The sequence below is a fragment of the Ascidia mentula genome, chromosome 9 (genome assembly GCF_947561715.1).
Source record: "Ascidia mentula chromosome 9, kaAscMent1.1, whole genome shotgun sequence".
Taxonomy (NCBI): domain Eukaryota; kingdom Metazoa; phylum Chordata; class Ascidiacea; order Phlebobranchia; family Ascidiidae; genus Ascidia; species Ascidia mentula.
Genome location: NC_138574.1, coordinates 1,914,793 through 1,936,738, shown reverse-complemented (window position 1 = coordinate 1,936,738; position 21,946 = coordinate 1,914,793). Strand labels below are relative to the sequence as shown.

General features: G+C 38.7%; 2 protein-coding genes across 3 annotated transcripts in view; one reads left to right on the top strand and one right to left on the bottom strand.

Annotated features, from left to right (window-relative positions):
* Positions 1–21,946, bottom strand: part of LOC145913121 (bax inhibitor 1-like) — a 160,622-nt gene that overhangs the window by 115,300 nt on the left and 23,376 nt on the right. The gene's annotated exons all lie outside the window — the stretch shown is intronic.
* Positions 1–21,946, top strand: part of LOC145913115 (epidermal growth factor receptor-like) — a 42,017-nt gene that overhangs the window by 10,366 nt on the left and 9,705 nt on the right. For both annotated transcript variants that reach the window (XM_083000654.1, XM_083000653.1), the window contains exons 3-21: positions 2,999–3,171; positions 7,171–7,334; positions 9,636–9,701; positions 9,995–10,116; positions 10,929–11,070; positions 13,034–13,141; positions 13,695–13,827; positions 14,237–14,313; positions 14,391–14,545; positions 15,062–15,236; positions 15,978–16,124; positions 18,016–18,214; positions 18,669–18,822; positions 19,167–19,240; positions 19,667–19,808; positions 20,280–20,378; positions 20,554–20,614; positions 20,677–20,783; positions 21,045–21,230. In XM_083000654.1, the coding sequence (XP_082856780.1) occupies positions 2,999–3,171; positions 7,171–7,334; positions 9,636–9,701; positions 9,995–10,116; positions 10,929–11,070; positions 13,034–13,141; positions 13,695–13,827; positions 14,237–14,313; positions 14,391–14,545; positions 15,062–15,236; positions 15,978–16,124; positions 18,016–18,214; positions 18,669–18,822; positions 19,167–19,240; positions 19,667–19,808; positions 20,280–20,378; positions 20,554–20,614; positions 20,677–20,783; positions 21,045–21,230 (2,484 nt within the window). The remainder of the gene's footprint in view (positions 1–2,998; positions 3,172–7,170; positions 7,335–9,635; positions 9,702–9,994; positions 10,117–10,928; positions 11,071–13,033; positions 13,142–13,694; positions 13,828–14,236; positions 14,314–14,390; positions 14,546–15,061; positions 15,237–15,977; positions 16,125–18,015; positions 18,215–18,668; positions 18,823–19,166; positions 19,241–19,666; positions 19,809–20,279; positions 20,379–20,553; positions 20,615–20,676; positions 20,784–21,044; positions 21,231–21,946) is intronic.

Here is a 21,946-nt window from a genome sequence, read left to right as displayed (position 1 = left end):
GACAATACCACAAAAATGGCCCATTTTCAAGTCCTATTTTCGCAAAGCAGCCAAATTACTTCACATTCCCCTTGACACGAAGAGAAACATGTCATACATCTTGATCTTGGACGACAACCACAACGATTTCGGCCTCGTAACTGTGAGATGGCAAAACTTCTGACGCTCAACCTTGAACTATAGGTCCGCCACCCCTCGTCACGCATGACTGACAGTTCGAGTGAACCTAGTCTCGACGCAGACAGCTTCTGTGAGGTCTGCGTTAAGTTGCGAAGTCCCTTTATTGACGTGCATGGCGCAACAGGCAGATGTTGCCACAACCGTGTCGAGTGTCCGCTAAACAAGGCGACGTGTTACACTTGCTCTAGTGATTACCTCTGCACTTTTACACCTGCATCGTTACGCTGGCCGAACCCAAAGATTCCAGCGTAAAAAGTCATTCTTTTTTTGTAACTTTGAACAAAAATCACTAAAAAATTCTTGTAGTGGTTTTCGTTTTCACTGATACGACGTAAGTTCAACTTTGTTAAAGTCGGGTCCCCGTTCTGTAAGTTCAGACAAATTCATCGTTGAATTTTGATTAGCGAAGTCATACACATTTTTATTGAGGTTTATGACTTTTTCGCCACTTTCTCATCTGCTATCATTTGCCACAAGTCTGTTATCATGAAATCAATAAGGATTTTTGTTAAATTCTGCTCCGTTCACACCATAATACATTAAAGTATAGGTCAGGAATGCAATGTTTACGTGTAAAGGCAGTTTGGTGGGGTGTAGGACGAAAAACTTTCACTCGTAATACAACCAAAGAGTGCTGCATCCTTTCCGGATTGCTTGAACTCGCCAACTCTCCCACATTCCATACCCACTCACGCAAAAAGTTCTACAGTTTCGCACTAAGTTATTTGTCCGTAAACGGCTTGGCTGTGTCGATTTGGGTGCGTGCTCCTTCCGTTCTACGCGCGTTACCCCGAGACAACATGTCAATACCTGCGTAGTGTGAGGTTTCAACTTGAATTTTACTAGCGTGCGTTGTCCCGCCGCGCTGTTGGAATGTTTTCGCAGTGACGACGTTTTTGTGGGCTTGTGTGAACGCGAAAAGGTGTTGGAGGCAATCTGTTATTGGATGAAGTTTGTTTGCACGTTTCTTGGTTATCAAGAACATCGAAACTTGAATATAAACTCTGAGTTATCCATCTTTCCACTTCAGAATTTCATAAAATGTTTCTACGTGTCAACTGGTTTTATATACCGTATTGTTTTCTGTGGAATTTTTTGTTTTACAAACCATGGCGTATCAACATGTGTGGGCGAAAATATATCCATGATAACAAGTCCATCGTGTGTGTAAAGCAATATTAAACCTTGGAATGTGAAATGGCTCATTTTTGTTGTGCAAGGCGGAATTTAATATTATGTGCAGTCAAGCGTGACTTATTCCGCCCGCTTAAAGCGCGGAATGTAATTTTCGACTTGGACTTGCTCCGTAATTTGAAGCTCAACTGTGGGCGCCTCGGTGACGTCACAATGCGGAGCTGTGGAATTGAGTCGGTCGGAAATCCGTTTGTACCACATTTTAGTGGGCGACGAATTCAAAGCACTTGTGCATATTTTTTCTGACAATATTTGCCCCGGGGGCAATATTTTCAGAAATGTCATTAGTTAGCACTGAAACCAGGAAGATACTTTTACACCGGGTCACAAAGTTTTTTTCCAAACTTGATCCACATATAAGCCTATGTAACGTAGAAATCCGTGCGAATATTAAAGTTACGATTTCGTGCAGTATTTCAACTCAAATATATAACCAAAAATAACAGGTAGTTGCCCTGTTCACACCTAAACATTAAAATTCGTTCAGATTTCTATTCTAAAAAGGCTTATATTTGGATCAAGTTTGGAAAAAACTTTGTGACCCGGTGTAGTAGTATTTTCCCTGAAACCATGATACGAGTGCGGTATTGTAGGCGTTATTGCGATACATGAAAAGTAACAAAGAGGATGTTGGTGCGAAAGACAGTTGTCCGGTTTTTGTTTTTGTGGAAACTGCATTTACATCACTTTCATACGAAACCTTTCCACTTGATAAATGCAAATATCCACGACATTGCATTGAAATGAACAGATTTTGTCGATCTGAAGTTCTACATAGAGTCACCGTGAACGACTTGCTTCGAAACCCACGAGATCGGCGATAGTTTCGACCAAATATGGTGAACAGACCGCGCTAAAAAAAAATCGGGGAACAGACGCCTCAAATCTGGAACTTCAATTGTTCCCACTTACTCTGGTTCCGTCCTTGGGACATTGTCAGATTTAATTGCACACGATGCCGACTTAAACGCAAATAACTGTAAGAGCTCAACGACGTCGTTTTCATTCGATGATGGCTTTCCTTTGCTTACACAACACGAAGACCGGACCGGTGTACTTCGTTACGCAATGGGTTTAAGTCTGTAATGACTAGTTTTCGGGACGGATAATTGCGGTGTACTTCATGGTGGGTCATATCTCCTATATTTAAGCTTCGTTCACCCGCGTCAAGTGGGCAGCAATTATCGCAGGAACAAAGCTACCGGCGAGTTACGGCGAAATTTTTGTGATACCACGTTATATGAAGCGATTCCACGTAAATTTTGTTTTGTTTTGCTTAACGACAACTTTGGGGTCATGTTATTTTCGTGTAATTGGTCACGTGTGCAATTAACTCCACCAAGAAAAAAGTGGATTGAAGTTTGACCTACTTTCTCCGACACTTTCAGATCTGTTGTATTTAAAATATATGAAGTGTATTTTTAAAGCAAATACTACAATTTCATTTCCATTTTTATCGCTAATTCAATTCATTTTGCTTTTTTTTACTTTACCACCAGCTAATTGAAAAAAAAAACATGTTGCGTAATATGAAAATGCAGGGTGATACGTATTCCCACACACATAGCAGCTTACACGAGACAGTGAAGGTGGTTATTTTCTGAATGTCAACTTATTTTTGCAGAACATTGAGGAGATTACTGGTTATCTTATCATCGGTCTCAACTACGTCCATGCCTTGCCTCTCGACAAACTCCGTATCATCAGGGGGAGGCAGTTGTTCGACAACAAATATGCCGTCTACGTCACATTGAATTATAATAAACAAGACCCAAAGCAGGGAATGCAATATCTAAGGTACCTTTCTTGAAACTAGTATATCTTCTCAAAGCAAGGATGGGTAAACCTTGTAGAACCGCAGTTACCTTAAAATGTAGTAGCCCAGGCGAAGCAAGTAATCCCAATGATCTCGATACGATAGCTGTGATCGCCAAGTAAGGATATGCGCAATGGGGCGATCCTGCCAATCATGCCATTGCATTAAACATTATTTCGTTGTTAAAATGTAGTATGAACTTTTTCTAATTTATGCTAAAAGTTGGCGTGCCAGATTAAAAGAACCAACGATCGGATTTACCCCGGGTACCGTAGTTTACACCTCATGTCTGCTTTCAATGTTTACACTGTGTTGATTTTTTATTTTTTTTTACTGGGAACATTTACCTGCCATTTTTTTGCGGACCGGTGTGTGGTTTTGGTTAAATTTATGTTAAATATTAATCCCAAACACAGGCGATAACGCGTTGGATTTACGATACCAAATAAAACTTTCCGACATGTCTTAACATATTAAAACACATTTAAAGTGAACTCCCATTTGTTTAAACAAACGAAATATATATATATATTGTATTTCATTGCATTGATATATATATGCGCTATACCATATCAAAATATATCATGTATAGGTTTATGGCTTCCAAATTAACAACAGGTTTGTTCGAAAGCGTATTACTGTATAATGTTTGTGTACCCTGCAAGACACCAAGATTAAAAAACCAACCGCCAACATCGTCTTATGTCGCAAATCGTGACGTGATATCACATTATGACGTACTTGCGTGTGTGGATGGGTAATTTCTCCCTGGGCTGTGGTCTTGCTTCATCCCATCAATATACAAGTCTGCCACCGCATTCAAAGCACTGAGTCGTGTATGTTTCTCTGCGCATCATGAACTCATGGAAATACAAAGGCATTTCACCGTGTGCTCATTATACGACCTCCTCCAGTTTCGAAAAGACGTTTTTAAGACTTCCTGGTGTTCTTACAAATGAGGACGTCTGGGTGACTCGAGCGTAACATCAATATTTGTCGGTGTTGTAACCAGTCGTGGGTTTGTTTGGTCAGGACTCCATCCACGCGCAATTCTGGAAGTTGGCAAACATTTAAACTGCTGCGTTTAACTTTTGCTCTTCTATAATCGCACACAACTTCTTGTATGTGTTTGTATGTAAGGGGTAAATTCGTAATCTCCGAATTGTAAAAGGTTGGTAAACATTCTGCTGTCCTTAACTGAAATTGAGAGCTGCAGACAGGTGTACACACTGTTTCGACCTGTAAGGTCTCATCAGTGAAGCTGGTGACCGTGGCACATGCTAGCTGGTAGACTAGCAGGCACACAGATTTCCACTTCGTGGTACCTTTGGGTCAATCGTCGATATGCCCCAGTCAGGCGCTGGATGCTACTTTGGCAAAGGGGTTCGTAAAAAAAACCTTTTTCCTAAAGGTCAGGGAAATTGCTTTTTCCGTTTGCCAAACTTGCAACCAGCAATCGAGACCCTCCGTCGCATTCCTGTTTGTTCCGCGGTTGACAACTTGACCGACATTTGATAAAAAATCGTCAGAGGCCTTTGATCCAAACTTCTTGTTCTGCATCGCTTGACCTTCGGCTTCGCACGAAACGTTTTCGATCTTCAATAAAGATTGTGTATATGGGGCGCCCTGGTTGCCTTCGTCTTGTGCGAGTTGACGCAAACACGTCGGCAATCAGTAGGAAGAAATAACCTGAAATTTGATGCTATCGCTTCTCCTGTTGGCCGCTTTTAATAAACGCCTGTCGGAAGCAGTTTCCCGCCGAAGCGCCGCTATGTCGGCAGTTGATTTGCATTGAAGTCCTGGTGTTATTTATGGGTATTATTACCGACATATAGGTTCACTTCCAGTGCTGTGATTAACAACCTTTTTGATACAAAATTAAGATCAGCAATGTGTTTTTAAATATCATTTTAGTAATGGGGGTTTTCAATGAAAGAACGTTTTTTTTTACTTTTCCCTATTCAAAAATCTGTTAACCTCGAATATGTTTGCAGTTTTTAAGGTTCTGCAAATAAAGGGAAAAACACCAAATTACAATGGGAATATTTGTACCTCGTGTAACGTAACGTGGAGATTTTTTTAGTTTCTAATGTTATTTCTATGGGATAAAAAACTGACGATACAACTTCTGCTAGGCGAAACTATTATTCCTGTCTTTCAAAATGACGTTGACCTTTAGTCACTCTTTCGCAGTTCCCTAGATTGGAAAACGTACGTGTATATATTTTTATATTGGAGTCATACAAAGCAAACAACAAAAAAATTACGTCGCTCAGGCAGCCTCTGTTTACCACCCCCCTCTTCTCCCGGCATCGAAACGTCATAATCACATTGCCATTGTCCGCTTGTCACATTTAATCATCCGCACGATTTCCATGTCCTTCGGGAGACCCAAAAACCCGCAACATATCGTTGTGAGATAAATCTTGCCTCGCTTGTGGTTTCAAATCACATGGGGACCGGGGTAGGTTTTTCACATTGTAAATATTTGCGGCGCGCTAAACTGGTTTACGCATTACACGAAATGCAATTTATCACGTAAATAGTTTCGTGTTTTCCTGTATTTTGTTACGTCAACACAACAAAAACAACTCAAGCTTTCCCTTTTTAAACTTCAAATTATGAAATGTGTCTTAACAGTCTTGCGTTTTTGAACTGAATTATCCTAGTTTGGCACTTATTAAGTAAGAAGACGGAGTTTTGTTTTCTAAAATACACAAGCTTTCCCGCTTCACCAATAGGTGTAATTCGTGTTAAACATGTTTGTGTTGCGGATTCAGACACTTTTTGCAAATCATAAGGTTTTTTTTTGGTTTCCTTCATGTATAAAATCGTCATAGGGTTGTTAGCATTAGTCGCGCCACTCACCCATTTGCTCCAAACAATTTTACAAAAAATCGTTAAAAAACTGTCCGATGATCGTAAAAACCTGTGACTGACTTTGTTTTCCACGCTTGATTCAAGAGTTTGCTCGTGTTTTCAACTCAACTCAGTTTTAATCTTTGCCGTCGGAACCAACAAACATATTGCTATGTTTGCTATTTCGAAAAATCGGCCGCTGTCTAAGAAAACAACATACATGAGTCATAACGATTTGTAATTACAATGCATCAACAATCTTAAAAGGCTGAAGGCTTGAGGCTTGGAAATTTAAGTCGGTGGTTGTCAACATTTTTTAGTGTAAGTGCCAAATGCGAGACTTCCAAGGATTAACACAGCGTAGGTTTTTTCAAACAAAACAAAAAATCAACAAGGAATGTTTTTACCAACGTGAACGCATCTTTTTTTTTCGTCGTAAGCGGTGCCGATCCATCACGATACATAACTGGCCTATGATGAAAGGCCGGGACCGCAATTGACCAATGAATATCAATTGTTTCATGACAACAGATGGCGAGTTCTTATTCTATTGTGCGTTGAATTTTTTCCGTTACCCTTCAGCATTCTTTCTCCCAAGACGTTTTGGGAGATTTGATTTCGATCGAACGTGGAACGTTTTCAACAGCCGATGTTCCTTGTAAATTGAATCCTCTAAAAGAGCGTTTTCCTCGGCGATTTTTTGCTGCAAATGGTTTTCCGCATTGCCTGCTGTCGCTATCGATAAAACACGCGCGCAAAAAATGATTGATGTCTTGCGTCTCAAATCCACTGCAAAAAACGCCATTAATTTTGGACGAAAAATCGAAAATATATTTAAGGGAATATGTTGTCATTCTCAATTATTTTGTACACCACACCGCTCTTCAATTTGGGTAAAATTTGACCCTCGATTGGCGATCTTCATACCAGCGAAATCATTTTATTGAGAAATAATATTTAAATGAAGGACCTGGCTTTTGGATATAATGACGTCGTAACATAAAAAAAAACTACATGAGCTGGGGATATGGTTTACAACTTTTCCATGTTAATACTTCTATGTAACCTAGCAAACTCACTTTATCAAAACTAGCCTTAAAACTTTAATTTCTTTTGTTCAGATTGCAGAAACTGACTGAGATCGTGAGAGGTTCCGTCATGGTTCATCATAATCCCCTACTTTGTCACTCAGACACTGTAGATTGGTTGGATATTATGAACAAGGCTTCTCGAAAGGCTGGAAAATGGAACGTCACTATAAATGATAACGCACCTAACGATATATGTAAGTAGATTGAGTTTCCTTGTCTTTGGCTAAGTTTGTATCAGCTGTCTTCAGATAGAAATGCAAAACATTTTCTTGGTATGAACAAAATGTCAATAAAATACCAGACGTAATTAAAAACCGACGACGCCGCGCCGCAACTATTTTAACGTCACAATGCCTTTATTGTTGACGTCTGTCGCGTGTATTTGTCACTTTATTGTTACCTGGACAATACTCTACAGGATGTTGTTGCGCCAATATAGGCAACTCTATGTTATATGATATTATTGCCCTCAATACACCCTGTTACAAAGGGAACTGACGACATATCGCAAATATCACGTCGGACGCCCGGTCATGTCGTTGCTTGGGGAAATCGTTTGTATTTTAGAATTCCGAGTAATGAAACGTAATTACGACATGAGTCGTCATGTGCTGTAGAGTCTATTTCTGTGGTTGATTGCGATTGGGTCGGTCAAGATACGTTTTTTGACAGATCTCCGTCTAGTGCGGGAACACTTGGGTTACATGTTACAGTTTGGAATACTAAAAAGTATTTTGTGGCCAAGGCATTCAAATTCAATATAGCAAGTGGTGCGTCGTTAGAATGCTTAAATACGAATATTACGGCACAAAATTTTGTGAAACGTGAAATCAATGTCAGCTTCATTTTGCATTGTGTCTAAAATATCGCCCCCCTGCAGCAGAAGATAAAGCGTTTTGAACTCTGCAGTCTCCGTAAACCAACTGCTTTTGCCATGGATCTAAAGGACCTCTACCCACAATTCCGCTTGTGAAGTCGACAAACAATGCTAGCCCTTTGATCAGTGCGAAACAGGAGCCGAAAATCCCATCTAGTCTTCAGTCAGTCGCCTTTGTTTCGGGTTGGCTTGCTTCGAACTATTTATAAACATTGTCGGCTTTTGGCTACTGCAGAGGGGCTTACTTTGGAAACCCACCGAGCCCGTTGTGTTAATCTTATCAAGTTATTAAAGTTTGTTGATTTGGGTTTTGGACTTGGCGTTCGTTAGTAAACATCAAATTTTCTTTTCGTTTTTAAGAAATAGAAGTTGTTTGGGATGTGCTACTTTCGAATACAAATTGTCAGCATTCAAACACACACAACGGCAAAGGATTTTCTTTCAAATTTTTTTTTTTTTTTTTACTTTATAGAGGTAAACTTCCAACAACAATTTAACGTAAGTAGGCATCGCCCATTATTCTCACTATCAGGTGCGCATTTATACGCTGTTAAATGGTGGAATTTAGATAAAACGGATCGATATATAAGAGTTAGTTTAGATTAAACGTCCCATTAAGTGATGCCGCATCTCCATAAGGTAGGTTACCGCATATTAATATTTGATAACGTCCCGTCGTAGATGTGCATTGGAAATTCCATTGTGGCACTATGGTTAAATGCCGTATATTTCAATCCTTAGTTAGTGTTTGGTGATGAAGTTCTGTTCGTTACGATTCAAAGTTTCAATGAATTTAAATTCTTTGCATTTTGCTACAATAGCTGATGATTAAGTTACCTTTTTATTCAAAGTCCCCACATTTTTGCGAACGATATCGTTTATCAAAAACAAATTTCCGATGTGATTAAAAATGATGTTTGGTCAAGTATTATGGCAACTAGAAAAAAAATTCAATTCGACGAAAGTTTTTCCGATAAAACTTCGCAACGTATTGTATAACAAATTGTCTTGTTCTCCCACATAACGAGACAAAATTAGTTTAGATTGTCCTGCCGACCATTCACCTTTTACCAGTACTTGACCTGCACGATTTTTGTCAAGTATTTGATGAATTTTTAAGTCGTATCACCGACAATCGCAGTGAGAACGGCAGAATGGACTGTGCATAAGTTGTCATAACGTCAAAAGGGTCCGCCTGTTTACCAATCGCATCCATCTTCAACTAAGTAGGCGTCAAAACAATACGTGTTTCTTGCGCTTTGCGATTGCTGAGATAAAGAAGCAGCGCACGGTTTATCAACCGTTTCTCCTTTACAATATAAGCAGATTTTCACTTCGTTTTTAGGATTTTTGACATTTTTTTCTACTTAGCAAAACTAAACTTTGATGTGAGGCATCTAGAATTTGAATGCAAATGCCCAATTCTGTTTTCGGCTTTGTATCGTTGTTTTTAACTTTTCTGTCACGAGCAGAAGGTTTAAAATATTTAAAAGTTTTGTCTCTGTATCACGAAAACCTATTGGCTCTTCCCATGGAAGAAGTTATTTTTTATTTTTTGTTGGTAACGCTCTTGGTATTCTGTACAAAATGTACAAAGTTTGTGTCATTGTTTTTGCAGGCCTTCCATGCAATTCTACCTGCAACGGATATTGCTGGAACGCGGGAGCCGATATGTGCCAAACACGTAAGCCCTCGTTTCTACCTTACAGCTTGAACTTCTGCCAGTGCCTTTAATCGAAATAAACAATATCGTTCTGAATATCCATATATTAATACCTCTGCCCCATGTTAATTTTTTTGTTTCTTTTTAACTTTTCCCGGTAACTAATGTGATATTTTCTAAGTTAAGCCCTTGTACCTGCCTTATAGCTTTAACATTCGCTGATGTTTTTCATCGTAATGAATAAACAATATCGTTCTACATTTTTATACATAAATACCTCCACCCTGTTAATTTCCCTTGTTGACTTTCCCTAGGAACTAGTGTGATTTGTTCGTCGTTTTGCGCGGGTTCGAGATGCCGAGGACCTGGCAGGGATGAATGTTGTGATAAGGAATGTGCTGTTGGATGTTATGGACCAAGGAGCGATCACTGTACGGTGAGTGCAATGACTACAGCCATGTTTCTATTTCTAAGTGTAAACCTTTTATTCGACAGATAGGGTAGAAACAATTCTTTGCCCAAAATCTTTGTTCCAAATCTTTCTACATTTAAACTTCAAAAAGTAGTAGTAATATTCGTAGAATGTTATGTATAATACAAAACAATCCCCCAAAACACAAACTATCTCGATGTATGTGACAGTCGATAGTTACATCCAGGTTACAGAAAAAGCCAATGTTCCGAATCAGACATTTTGAAAATGTGTCGTTTTCATAAAGGCTTTTGCGGTCCTGGTATTTTGTGGACCACAGTTTACCTTATCTGGGCTTGTCCTCTTGTAAATTAAATGCCAGCCTTCTTAGCAGTTGAGCGATTACATAAACACATTTTGTATGCTATTTGCGACTGATAAGCAGTTTATGATTGTTACAAATTGCCTCGAGGATTATATAATGACCGCGTTCTTTTAAGATTGTTACGTCATCAGTATATTTTGTGAGTTTACACAAAGCCTTTTGTCGTCACAAAGCCATTATTGATCGCCAAGGTCTATAGCTGTAAACAGCATACGTGTTTGGACGCTGTTTGGGGCTGTTGTTTTGGAAGAAAAACGTTGATCTAACTGACGCACTTTCATCTGCTGATAATATGATTTTATTGAGACAATTTATCCACCCTTTTTTAAAAAAAAAATGTTTGGCACGTTTTAGAGCTCCCAGACAATAGCGACAGTGGATCTTCTTCTAGTGTTCCTTGTACAGTAGCTATATCTATGGAGCATGTACAAAATACAATATTTTTTCCTAGGTTTGCCTCCATGTAAACAACAGTGGGTCTTGTGAACTTCAATGTCCCCCAAAACACATTTACGATTCAGCCGCAAAACAGAACGTGGAAAACCCCAACTTCAGATACAACTACCACGACCAATGCGTCGACATATGCCCAAGTGAGTCATGACTGTTGAAAATATTTTGCCGCAACTAACAGTCTGTACATAACAGACACATATCAACTGTTAGCTAAATTTAGTGAAAGACGTATAGATTTACCAATTGTCTTGTGGTTTACGTTTAAACATAGCCTGATTTATGCACAATTGCGTTCTCCTGTAACAGGGCCTTGACTGCAAACAAAATAACAAATAATTGTTATCCCTTGGTATAGAAAACAAAGATAGCAATGCATTTAAGTCTCGGAACAGCTTGGAATCATTTCCGCATTGCCTTGTATGTAACACATAATATCGATTACAAAGTGCAACCAAAACGAAACAAATATTAATAGAATTTAATTGCATGAGCGTGGTAAACACGAAAACGTACACAAGTGACCCGACTCCAGTGTCGTACTTGGTATTTTATCGCTTAAAACGTGCAACCTGTGACAAGAATGTCACAACCCACTGGGTAACAGTAGACATCCCCACGCCCGTGTGATTTTATCTGCTACTACAATGTTGATTCGGAATGGGCGGGTTCTGTATGAAAGCATCATGGTAATGCTATTTACTGATCTGTTTATGCTGTGTTTTGGTAACTATAAAACCTCCAATTCAATGACAAAAAAATGCCAAAATCATACACAAGCATAAACAACGTGACCAACGACATGAAATAATTTCCCCGCGTGAAAGCGGATGCCATGCCTTTATAACACACGCCTTTGGTTCGGTAAGGTGATGATATTATGTACATGGGCAACCTTCGAAAAGTCGTAAAATATTAAAACCCCGCGCCACAGGCCGTATCCTCTTCACTAACAGCTTTCCTAAAACCTTGGCGCCAATACACGGACGTTGGCATTGTAACCGGGTGTTTGTAGAGCTTGGAGATTAGCGGAAACCATTTCCTTGCGCTTACTTTGTGAAAGCACCTGTCGAAAACAACTGGGTTACGGTTCTTGCGCCATACCTGGAACAGTTGAAATGAACACATATTGAATAGTTGGTAATGGTGGAATTCTGGAAAACATGATTTCATATGTTCGTGCATTTTAAAGCCAATATTTAATGTCTCACTTATCTTTTTTAATTTTATGAGAAAAACTTTTTTATTTCCCTTTTTTCGGCTTGATATCATCCGATATCACCACATAGTTATAGAAATCTTCTCCCGCCGCAATTAACCTGTTTTCTGATATCATAGCGGTTGCTATGACTACGGTGTCCATGGTTACCGTGGGCCTGAAAATATTTTCAACGTCAAAACGAAAGAAGGTTTGAAATTGGGCCATTTCCCGCAATTACCGCATCGTAAACGTTAAAACCCGTTAAAATTTACTCTCCATATGGCTCTGTGCGTAATAACATTTCGACGTGTTTTCTTGTCTCTTTGGTTCCGTTTTTTTTCTTGTTCTGTAGTAGACAACGTCACGTCTGTTATTATGTTAAGCACGCGTAAACACTTGGTGCTAAGGCGGGAAATAGTATGAAAATAATGTCAGTGTTTGTTTTTTTAAATACTGAACTTCTTGACTGTGTGATTATGCCTTTGAGATCTAATCAGATGCAAGAACTAATTTAAACAAAAAAATTACCTGCATCAAAAAAAATACTTCAGTATTTCTTCTTTACCATTAAGACTCGTGTTGTATTTTAATCCAATATAAAAATTGGTTTTACCTTGTGTTGTTTGCTTCCATGTAAACAAATCGGCATTTTATCCAAGTAGCAATGAATTGATGGATGCGAATTTTGAATAACATCCAACTTTAAAAATTACACTAATCTGGTTCAAAAATGCTGGCACTCCAACTTGGTTTAAAATTACGTTAATTAGCAAAAAAGACCTTGGAAACCAAAAAGGCGCGGACGTGTCAAATTCACCTCTACCGCCCAAAATTTGTTTGCTGAAAAATTTACGGCATTCCTTTTCACGGTCAATGACCCCTTATGATCCCTTTGACCTCAGGTAACCTCTTGGTGGAGTTGAGCGGTTGTGTGAAGTCGTGCAGGAGAGGTTACCATAACGACGGGAATGGCACGTGTGTGCCTTGTCCCAAGGAGACGTGCGAAAAAGGTGAGTCAGTGAAGCGGCACGAGCTTGGAATTTCAAGTGTGGAGTTATTATTTCCAAAAACTCCCAATACACTGGGACACAGCCGGGTCGCAAACCTCAATCCACATATAAGTCTATGTAACATAGAAATTGAAGCGACCATTAATTTTGATTTAAATTTGTAACCAAAAATAACAGGTGGTTGCTTTGTACACACATGACCGCTTACGTTCGCACATATTTCTTTGTTACATTGACTTATGTGTGGATCAGAAGTTGCGACCTGGCTGTGTTCCGGTGTGATAGCATTTTCCCCATGAAAAACTTGCGATACGGCTTAGAATGCTCTTCGTGTTGTTTTTGAAATCGTCTGGTGATTCTGAAACGTTAAACTTGTAAGAAAAAGCACATTTTGTGATAGATTTTCGAGCAGTAAAGACAATCGAATTTTCCTACTTTCGTGGTATTAAAAGCTTTCCTAATCCACTCACTGTTGTTTGAACGGAATATAAACATCTTATAACTAATCCATATACAAAACAAAGGAAAGTTTTATTTTCCTTCACTTGTTTAGAATGCGACGGGATCGGTCTGCATGGCGGAAAGTTGGCGAAAGAGAAGACGGTAAATGCTCTCAACATTCGAAATTTCACCGGTTGCAAAATCATCAACGGAAATCTAATCTTTCACTCTTATTCATTCGTCGGGTAAACACGAATTCTACTTTGCCACGTTTTTCTGTTTTTTTCCCAGTTTTGGCTAAGATACAAATTCACTACATGTCCGTGAAGTTGTGTTGACCGGGAAAAGCTACTTAAAATTACATTGATTATTAATAAATTGGGTGTTATTTCCTAAATCAAATGTATCACAGTATATTAGAAATTAAGTTAGGTGTAGTTGTACCAAGGCAGACTGAAATGCTTCAATCTTTTTTTTTGTTGTCGTTTGCCAGAAACTTCAATCTTTTTTTGTTTTAAGTATTGGTGAACAAATGCGCTATATCATGTTGATTTAAAATGACTGCACTGATTTTGAAATAACCTTCACTATCTTCATGCTTTATCTTCATGAAAACTTCTTAAACTGTTTCGCTAACCTTGATAACTTCTTCAGAGACCACCACGAGGATATACCTCCTATCACCGTTCAACAGGTCACTGACGCGTTCAAAAGTGTCAAAATCATCACAGGTTGGTCTCCTACGATTCCACGTAATTCTTTAATCCACTTTCAACCGATTTTTTATCTTGTTTTCACATCGGTCCAGGTTATTTGTACATCGCTTCGTGGGCTCCTGGGTTGCACGATTTCTCTGTTTTCCAAAATCTTGAAGAAATCGGCGGCACAGATTTGGTGAAAGATTTGGCGAGTCTCATTATACAGGACAGCATCACACCAACTGGTCCGTACTATCTTAACAACGTAAGTCTAATATATTTCTGCCTCTGCATCTCCCCGTGTGTCAATTTTTGTTTCATATTGCATTACTCCGCGTGATTCAATTTTTCGAGGTACTTTGTTCTGTGCTTTCCAATGTTTGTTTTGCAATGTGCGCACTTATCTTACATAATGCACATATTTAAACATTTTTGACAATGTACTGTGGTTGCCGGAATCCACTATCTGTTTTTTAGCAGATAGTTTAAACTTATTTCAATAAGGCCACAGGCATCGGATTGATGTCGGATAATTTATTATTCAAAAAAAACGATTTTTTTTCTCAAAAACATCACTAGTTTTCGGCATTTCTCTTTAAGATCGTTAGCTCCTTTACACATACATATAGTAAAAAACAACTTTATTTTGAAATTATATTTTCCGTTGATCTATCTCTTCTCTCAAACGAAATCAAATCTTATTTTGAATCTCATCTCGTGGAAAAGTTGATCCCATATTTGAATACTTCGTCCACAATCAAACAATACGTGTTCCACACAGATAACAGCTCTCGGGTTCAAGTCTCTAAAGAAGATACGCCATGGTAACGTATACGTAGGCTACATGGAGAAACTCTGCTACGACCGACTCGTCAACTGGACGTTACTCCTTAAAGATCCTGTAAAGCACGCAGGTTTCGTCGGTGGATTTCTACTTCCGGGAAACAAGGAGAACTGTGAGTTGTATTTTGATTCAAACTTGATGTTATACATTGGATGCTAAATCAGTCATTTAACATGTATGAATATATGTATTTGGTGCACCTGGTAATGAACTTTTATGTGCTAATACCTAAACCAGATATTATCCGTAAAACTGTTGTCATAAAGACTGTGCAAGAGATAATGTGTTGTGTCATATGTTTTTTACTCTTGTAATATATCGTTGATTCACAATAAGCACCTTTTACTAATCCGGTTCCAACGTTCCGACTTATCGTTATTTCAACAAGCAAATCGTACCAGAAACCACATATTTACTTTGGTTTCGCAGCGAAGTTTTTCCACGAAAATCCGTGTTTTTGTCTCGTTTCCGTTCCCGATAAGCGGAGGTTAAAAAGTTAAACCTTGCTTATACTTAAGGCACTTCCATGAGGGTAGAAACTTTCTGCAAATGGTTGGAACCTCTTAAAATGACGTTATAATGAATCTTTCTACTATATGTGCTTAACTGACTACAATTTCCCTCCATTGTTCCAACAGTTTTAAAAGTAATTCAATGAAGTAGAACTCTTTGCCACCCAAAACATGTTTTTCGGGATTTCGTGTGGTTTTTAGATAATCAAAGCTTGCAGATACGGTTCAAGTTGATTGATGTGAGAGGAAACCTATTATACCTATTATCGATTTCAAATAATGGCAAAATTGTATCGATTCAAATCCAGTATTCGGAAAGGTCATATGTATATTATCCACAGGTACCAACGTGCACTGCGACCCAAACTGCATCCAGGGTTGTTGGGGACCGGGCCCGCGCAATTGTATGGGTTGTCGTAACCACTCTTTGAATGGAATATGTATTGAAGAATGTTCTCAACATATAGGAGCGTACGCAGTCGACGGCAGTAAGTGTGCACGACTGTTGTGTTATAATTTTGTGCGGTTAGTTGCTAATCTGCCTGCTGGTTGGTTGCTAAAAGGAGTTTCGAAACGCTTCCGCATTTACACCAATTAAAAAGAAAACGCATGTTTTCGTTTGGACCCTTTTTCGAAATATTATTGTTTTATGAAAGAGATAGCATTTGCAATTTGATTTGGAATACCAATTGTACACAGCGCTAATCAAAACGCTGCCAGCAAATTTAAACTGTTTTTTTATTTTATTTTAAAGTAATATTTGCATACACGCGTGCGCATAATGTTCACACACACTTGTCTGTGATAAATAAGTCCCCAGATATGCTCTTGCCATTGATTTCATAACTGACCCCGATATGATCTTAACTTCGATTACTTTTTCGCGTCGACGATATTTTGTCCAAGCGACTTGGTTTCTTACCTTTGCTCGTAAACCCATTTTCCGCCATTTTCTTTCTTGAAACAAGTCGAAGCTTTGACCTCTCGTTGGCCGCAAATCGCCGAGCACGCATATCTGTTGGCATAATAGTATTGTGACGTCACTGTGGTGACAGTTATGACATCACAGGCGCCTGATTAGCGGTTAACCGCGAGAGAAGTGTCGTTGCGATCGAATTCCCGATGACAACCGTGACTGCAGTAGGAGATTTCAAACGTTAAGACTTTAATGACTTGAAAGCACGGCCGAGAAATATTGCATGCGGTTTTATGAATTTTTGATTGGCGTGTCGTATAAAAACAGGGCCCGTCTCTGATGTCTTCTACCGTCCAATGGCGGCGGAAAACTTTGCCAAATCTCGGTTACCAAGAATCGAGCGGAGCGTGACCTTATAAGGCGAGGTAAAGACAGGGCCATACAACCGTGGGTTGGAACTGAATTCGCACTCACGCCAAGTGTACATAAACACCTATCAGCGCTGATAAGACGGCTCGGGGCTGACTTGCGAGCTCTGCACCAAGTCGTGGACTGATGTTATGTGGTTCGGTTTAAAGAGTATCTGTTTTAATTAACTTGAAGGCGATGGGTTGAAATTTCCTGGGCGGGCGGTTAGTTGCGTAATGTGTAATTTTGAGTGACCAAACTGTAAGAAACGATGCAACTGTATTTTATTTCGCACAAAAACAACCTAAGCGCTTATGAACAATACATACTGTACGCAAAATAAAATGACATGGGCACCGATAGAACCATAAGGGTTATCGAGTCAGGCGGCCATGTTTAAGGTGATCTTCTCACGGAGATTCACCGTCCATCGTACAACCGCAACAAGTCCTAACAATCAAAACGTTTCAAAGAAACTTTCAATCATCCAGAATTGGGGATTTGTTCCGTTATGAACGAAACTTGGCGCCGATTAATTGTTGAAAACGATAGTGTGCACTTAGCGGTAACGGTTGTTATGTGATCTTTAATATTGAGTTGTATAGATACATTTTTATCGCTAGGAATTTGCATCGGCCTCACCCGTGCAAGTGCTGTCGCCGTTTTTCCCTTATTTGTTTAACTTTTCCAACAAAAAGCCCGGAAACACTTGATTTTTACGAAACGATTAGTAATAATGCATAGCATATGGCTTTTCGAGATGGACCCGTTTAGCAGAAAAAAGTTTGCGAACGCTCCAACAACACTTAAACGACAGCGACGCACCACTAGGAAACTATATGCTGTAGGATGTAGTTCTGACGAAACAAACCTTTGTAAATAAATCCTTACTGTAAGAAGTGGAAACGCTTTAACTCACGAAATCAAAACCTGGCCAGCAACGTGTCTATTTCAATAAGAACTGATGATGCTTAATAAAGCGAAACATGTTTTCTAAAAATAGAACCGTTGGCACCCAGTTATTACGTAATAATTGAAATCGAACTTGTTGTTAGAACTGGAATGTCTGCCCTGTGACGATGAATGCAATTCAACATGCCACGGTCCTGGACCTCGAAACTGCACATCATGCAAAAATTATAAGAACGGCGGGAAATGTGTCAATGAATGTCCGGCGGATAAATGGCCTGACAAAATTACGGGTGTTTGTAAACCTTGTAACCCGGTCTGTGACATTTACGGGGGAAGCAGAATGTAAGTGACAAATTTTTATTTAGTTTTTTTTTTGTGTGTGTGTTTTAAAAAGAACTACCAACCTTAGCGATCGTACTGATTCTAAATAGTTACGAAACAGTCCAATATCTAGAGCCCCACCTCTCAAATAAAACATTTCGCAATTTTCTTGATTTCTATGTATTGTTGATAGTTTAAATATATGTGTTTATTTATAATCTTTTGTCGCGGTAAACATGAAGATTGGCGTTGATATTAAAAATTTGGGTACTTTGTACAAATCTTCTCAAAAATAACCACCACAACATATTTGTCTCATAACAACAACGACCAGAATCATACACCAAATTGCTAAATCGTTTTCATAGGTATTGGCAGATGCCACTTTCTACTATGCACCAAAATAACCGCGTTAAATTGTGAAAAAAAATCGATTGCGTATGTGTTTTGCTGCACGTATACATGTTGATTGCAGCTGTACCGGACCCAACACAACGCTGGGAGAAGAAGGTTGCAACCATTGTGAGTACGTCGTAGCTAGCAGGACCCTGGATAAATTTATGTGTTTTCCTCCCGGCGAAAGTTGCCCCAAAGCTCATTACATGACTTCCACCGTCACGGCCGAATACGTGAGTCCACTATTTCCTCTACTGATATTTTGTAAAGCTCTGTTATTGCCCGTGGTTGTTGTTTTATTCGAAATATGCTTTATCCAATTTCGTTCACGATATTTTTCCGCTGCTAAGTCATCTACACGGTTGTTCGCTTGAAAATATCACTTTTTTGAAAAAGACTTTTAAGAATCACAGAATTCATGCTTTAAGAAATCCCTTTTACTTGGCATCTTACGCTTCAATTTGCCATCTTTAAACTTATTCCAAATGATGGCAAGGTTTTTCCTGTTGCATAACTGATGTAACCCGCAGAACCGTATAAAATTGCCATTTGTAACAGATTAAATACAATATTATAGACTTGCATGCCCTGCTACGAAGGATGTCGGAATTGCACAGGATTTGATCGCGAGGATTGTCTGCATGCACTTGGGTAAGTTGAACGATTTACTGTGTTTGTGTGGGGTTAAGAGGCTTTCCTAACTTTTCTACAGCATAAAAAAACAAGGACTGTTCTTCTGGCACAAAAGTTACGTAAATTTTATTGTAACCGACGTTTCTTCTGTCATATAATCCTGAAGAAGTCCCGCCAGATGGCAAAGGAAACGTTGGTTACAATAAAAGAAAAATATTAAATTGTTTACATCGTCCTGGAATTCTTGTTGGTGGATACTGGGAAGCATTCTTACATTCTATCGCAATTGCCTTTGACAAAATTACCTTTTTTACTTCAAAACACAAGAATGGAAACGCGAATGTAAAATATATTTGTCTTAAGTAAACAAGGCAACCGATTTTAACACTTCTTGTCGAAAACTTGTGTCAGATTCTAAAGTTGTAAATTCTTTTCTGATTTCAGAGCAACTTTTCTCGTTCCAATTCTGGTTCCAATCTTCATTCTGATGCTCGTCGTCATCGCTGGGCTTTTCTATTACAGCAGAAGAAGGAAACTACTCCGTAGAAAGCGACAACACTCGATGCGCGCTCTTGGTATAGACCCCGTAAGTAGTCTGCTTGACTCTTAGTTTTGCTACCAACATTTGCGTTAACAAAACAGTCCGTACAATTGTAGGAAATTTAATTTTTTTGGAGACGGTTGGAAATGCTGTAATATAACGTATACATGTATTGAAGATTAAATTTAGGTACAATCGTATGGACTGTTTTTTTTTTAGTTTGAAAAACAACAAAGGTTTAAACTGTAAGTTTGAAAATGCGTTGACAATGTTAATTACCTCCTTCCTCAATTCTTAAGTTTGTTGGAAAACTTTTTTAAAAATAGGCGGATGGAAACTTTCTTCAAAATAAGACTTTTTAAAACTCAGCACTGACTCCCCCTTTTTTTACTGAAAGTTCGTAACAGTCCTTACTTTATTACAACACACTTGATCCTCGTGTCCGCAATATTTAAAAAACTGTTGAAGATTGTTTGGTGGAAAGTTTTTTTACAACAAGACTTTTTGTGTTGATAGCATTCACCCGAATATCAAGCCGACCCAAGGGTCCGACTCATGGAACCCATGACACCTAGTGGCGTGGCTCCAAACCAGGCCCAGCTACGAATTGTTAAGGTAAAAAAATATTGAAACGTTGCTTGAGGTCATGCTTAAAAAAAATTGTATTTTTAACAAGCATATGAGTGTATATTTAAAAATGGTTTTGCTCTTTTGTATTTTGGATTGTATTTTTTCTGTTTGCTTCTTTAAATACTTAAGTCAAAACTAAAAGTACAATTTCTTAATGCAGGAGGCCGAGCTTAAAATCAATAAAATTCTCGGATCTGGAGCGTTCGGAACAGTGCACAAAGGTACAATGACCAAAAACATATATATCATACATCTTGAACTAATGATCATCGCCAATTTCCAGGTTATTGGATACCTGATCTAGCGCCGCGCGAACGAGTCAAGGTTCCGGTTGCGATCAAAGTTTTGAGGGAGGAGTCATCTCAAGTAGCCAGCAACGAAATCCTCGACGTAGGTTACGTTATACCTTAAATGACGAAGGCTACGTTATGCCTTAAATACAAAATCACAAATCGCGAACGGCCCGAATTCCCGGAAAATGACCAAATTTAAACAAAAAAGTGCCTTTGATTTAGCTATGGTTGCGATACCAGTACAAACGAATCATCATAAATTTTCTAAAAAATACAAATTACAAGTGTAGTTTAATTGCAAATTGTGTTGTTGTTGTTCCGTACACCGAGTCACACCGCAGTGATTGTTACGTCACAGGAGGCGTTTGTGATGGCATCATGCGAGCACCCCAACCTGGTCCGTTTGTTGGGGATCAGTCTTTCCCATCAGATTATGCTCATCACACAATTGATGCCGCTCGGAAATCTACTTGAGTACGTGCGGGACAATAAAGACAACATCGGTTCACAGCATCTACTTAACTGGAGCTTACAGATTGCGAAGGTAAAATACTGGATAAAGCAGCAGTGCAGCTTAGTGAATGTTGATACAACAAAATCATATAAACACTTCAGTGTCCTTCATCAACGTAGCCTTCTTTTTATCCAGCGTTAAATCTTGAAAGTTGAATTTAGTGTTTGGTTTGTAGCTCACTGAATTGAGTTTGATTTTATTTTCAGTGTGTTGGGAATGCCAGAAATTGGCTAAAATCTCGAAAATGCCCAAACTTTACTTAAATGCCACTTGACAAATGGTTTCCAAAAGTGGTTTAACAAGATGGAATTTCCCCGTTTATTTCAAATTTCTCCCAACATCAACTCGCAATTAATCCACAAGCACTAAAATACGGCGCGGAAAAAATAACTGGCTTTCCTCAAGTACATACTAGCACACAAAAAGTTATATTCTGAAATCTGCTTGAGTTCCAGGGAGAAAGTTTTCTTGAAAATAAATGTGTAAATTGTACATTTCGTTGTACTGAAAACATTATAAAAATGTTACAGTCCGTAAAATGTACCAGGTTCGTAAAAAATGATTTTTTGAGATGCTGCTTGTCCAGAAAGTGTCAATTGTGTCCTAAATGGGTAAAAATATGCTGTTTTCAATTTGATTTTTTTCGCATTTCATGTCAATTATAATAACTGATGATCCTGTTTTAGGGAAAACATGTTTTCTTAGAAATAAACTACGTTTGGGCACAAAGTTTTTTCTATTTCTGT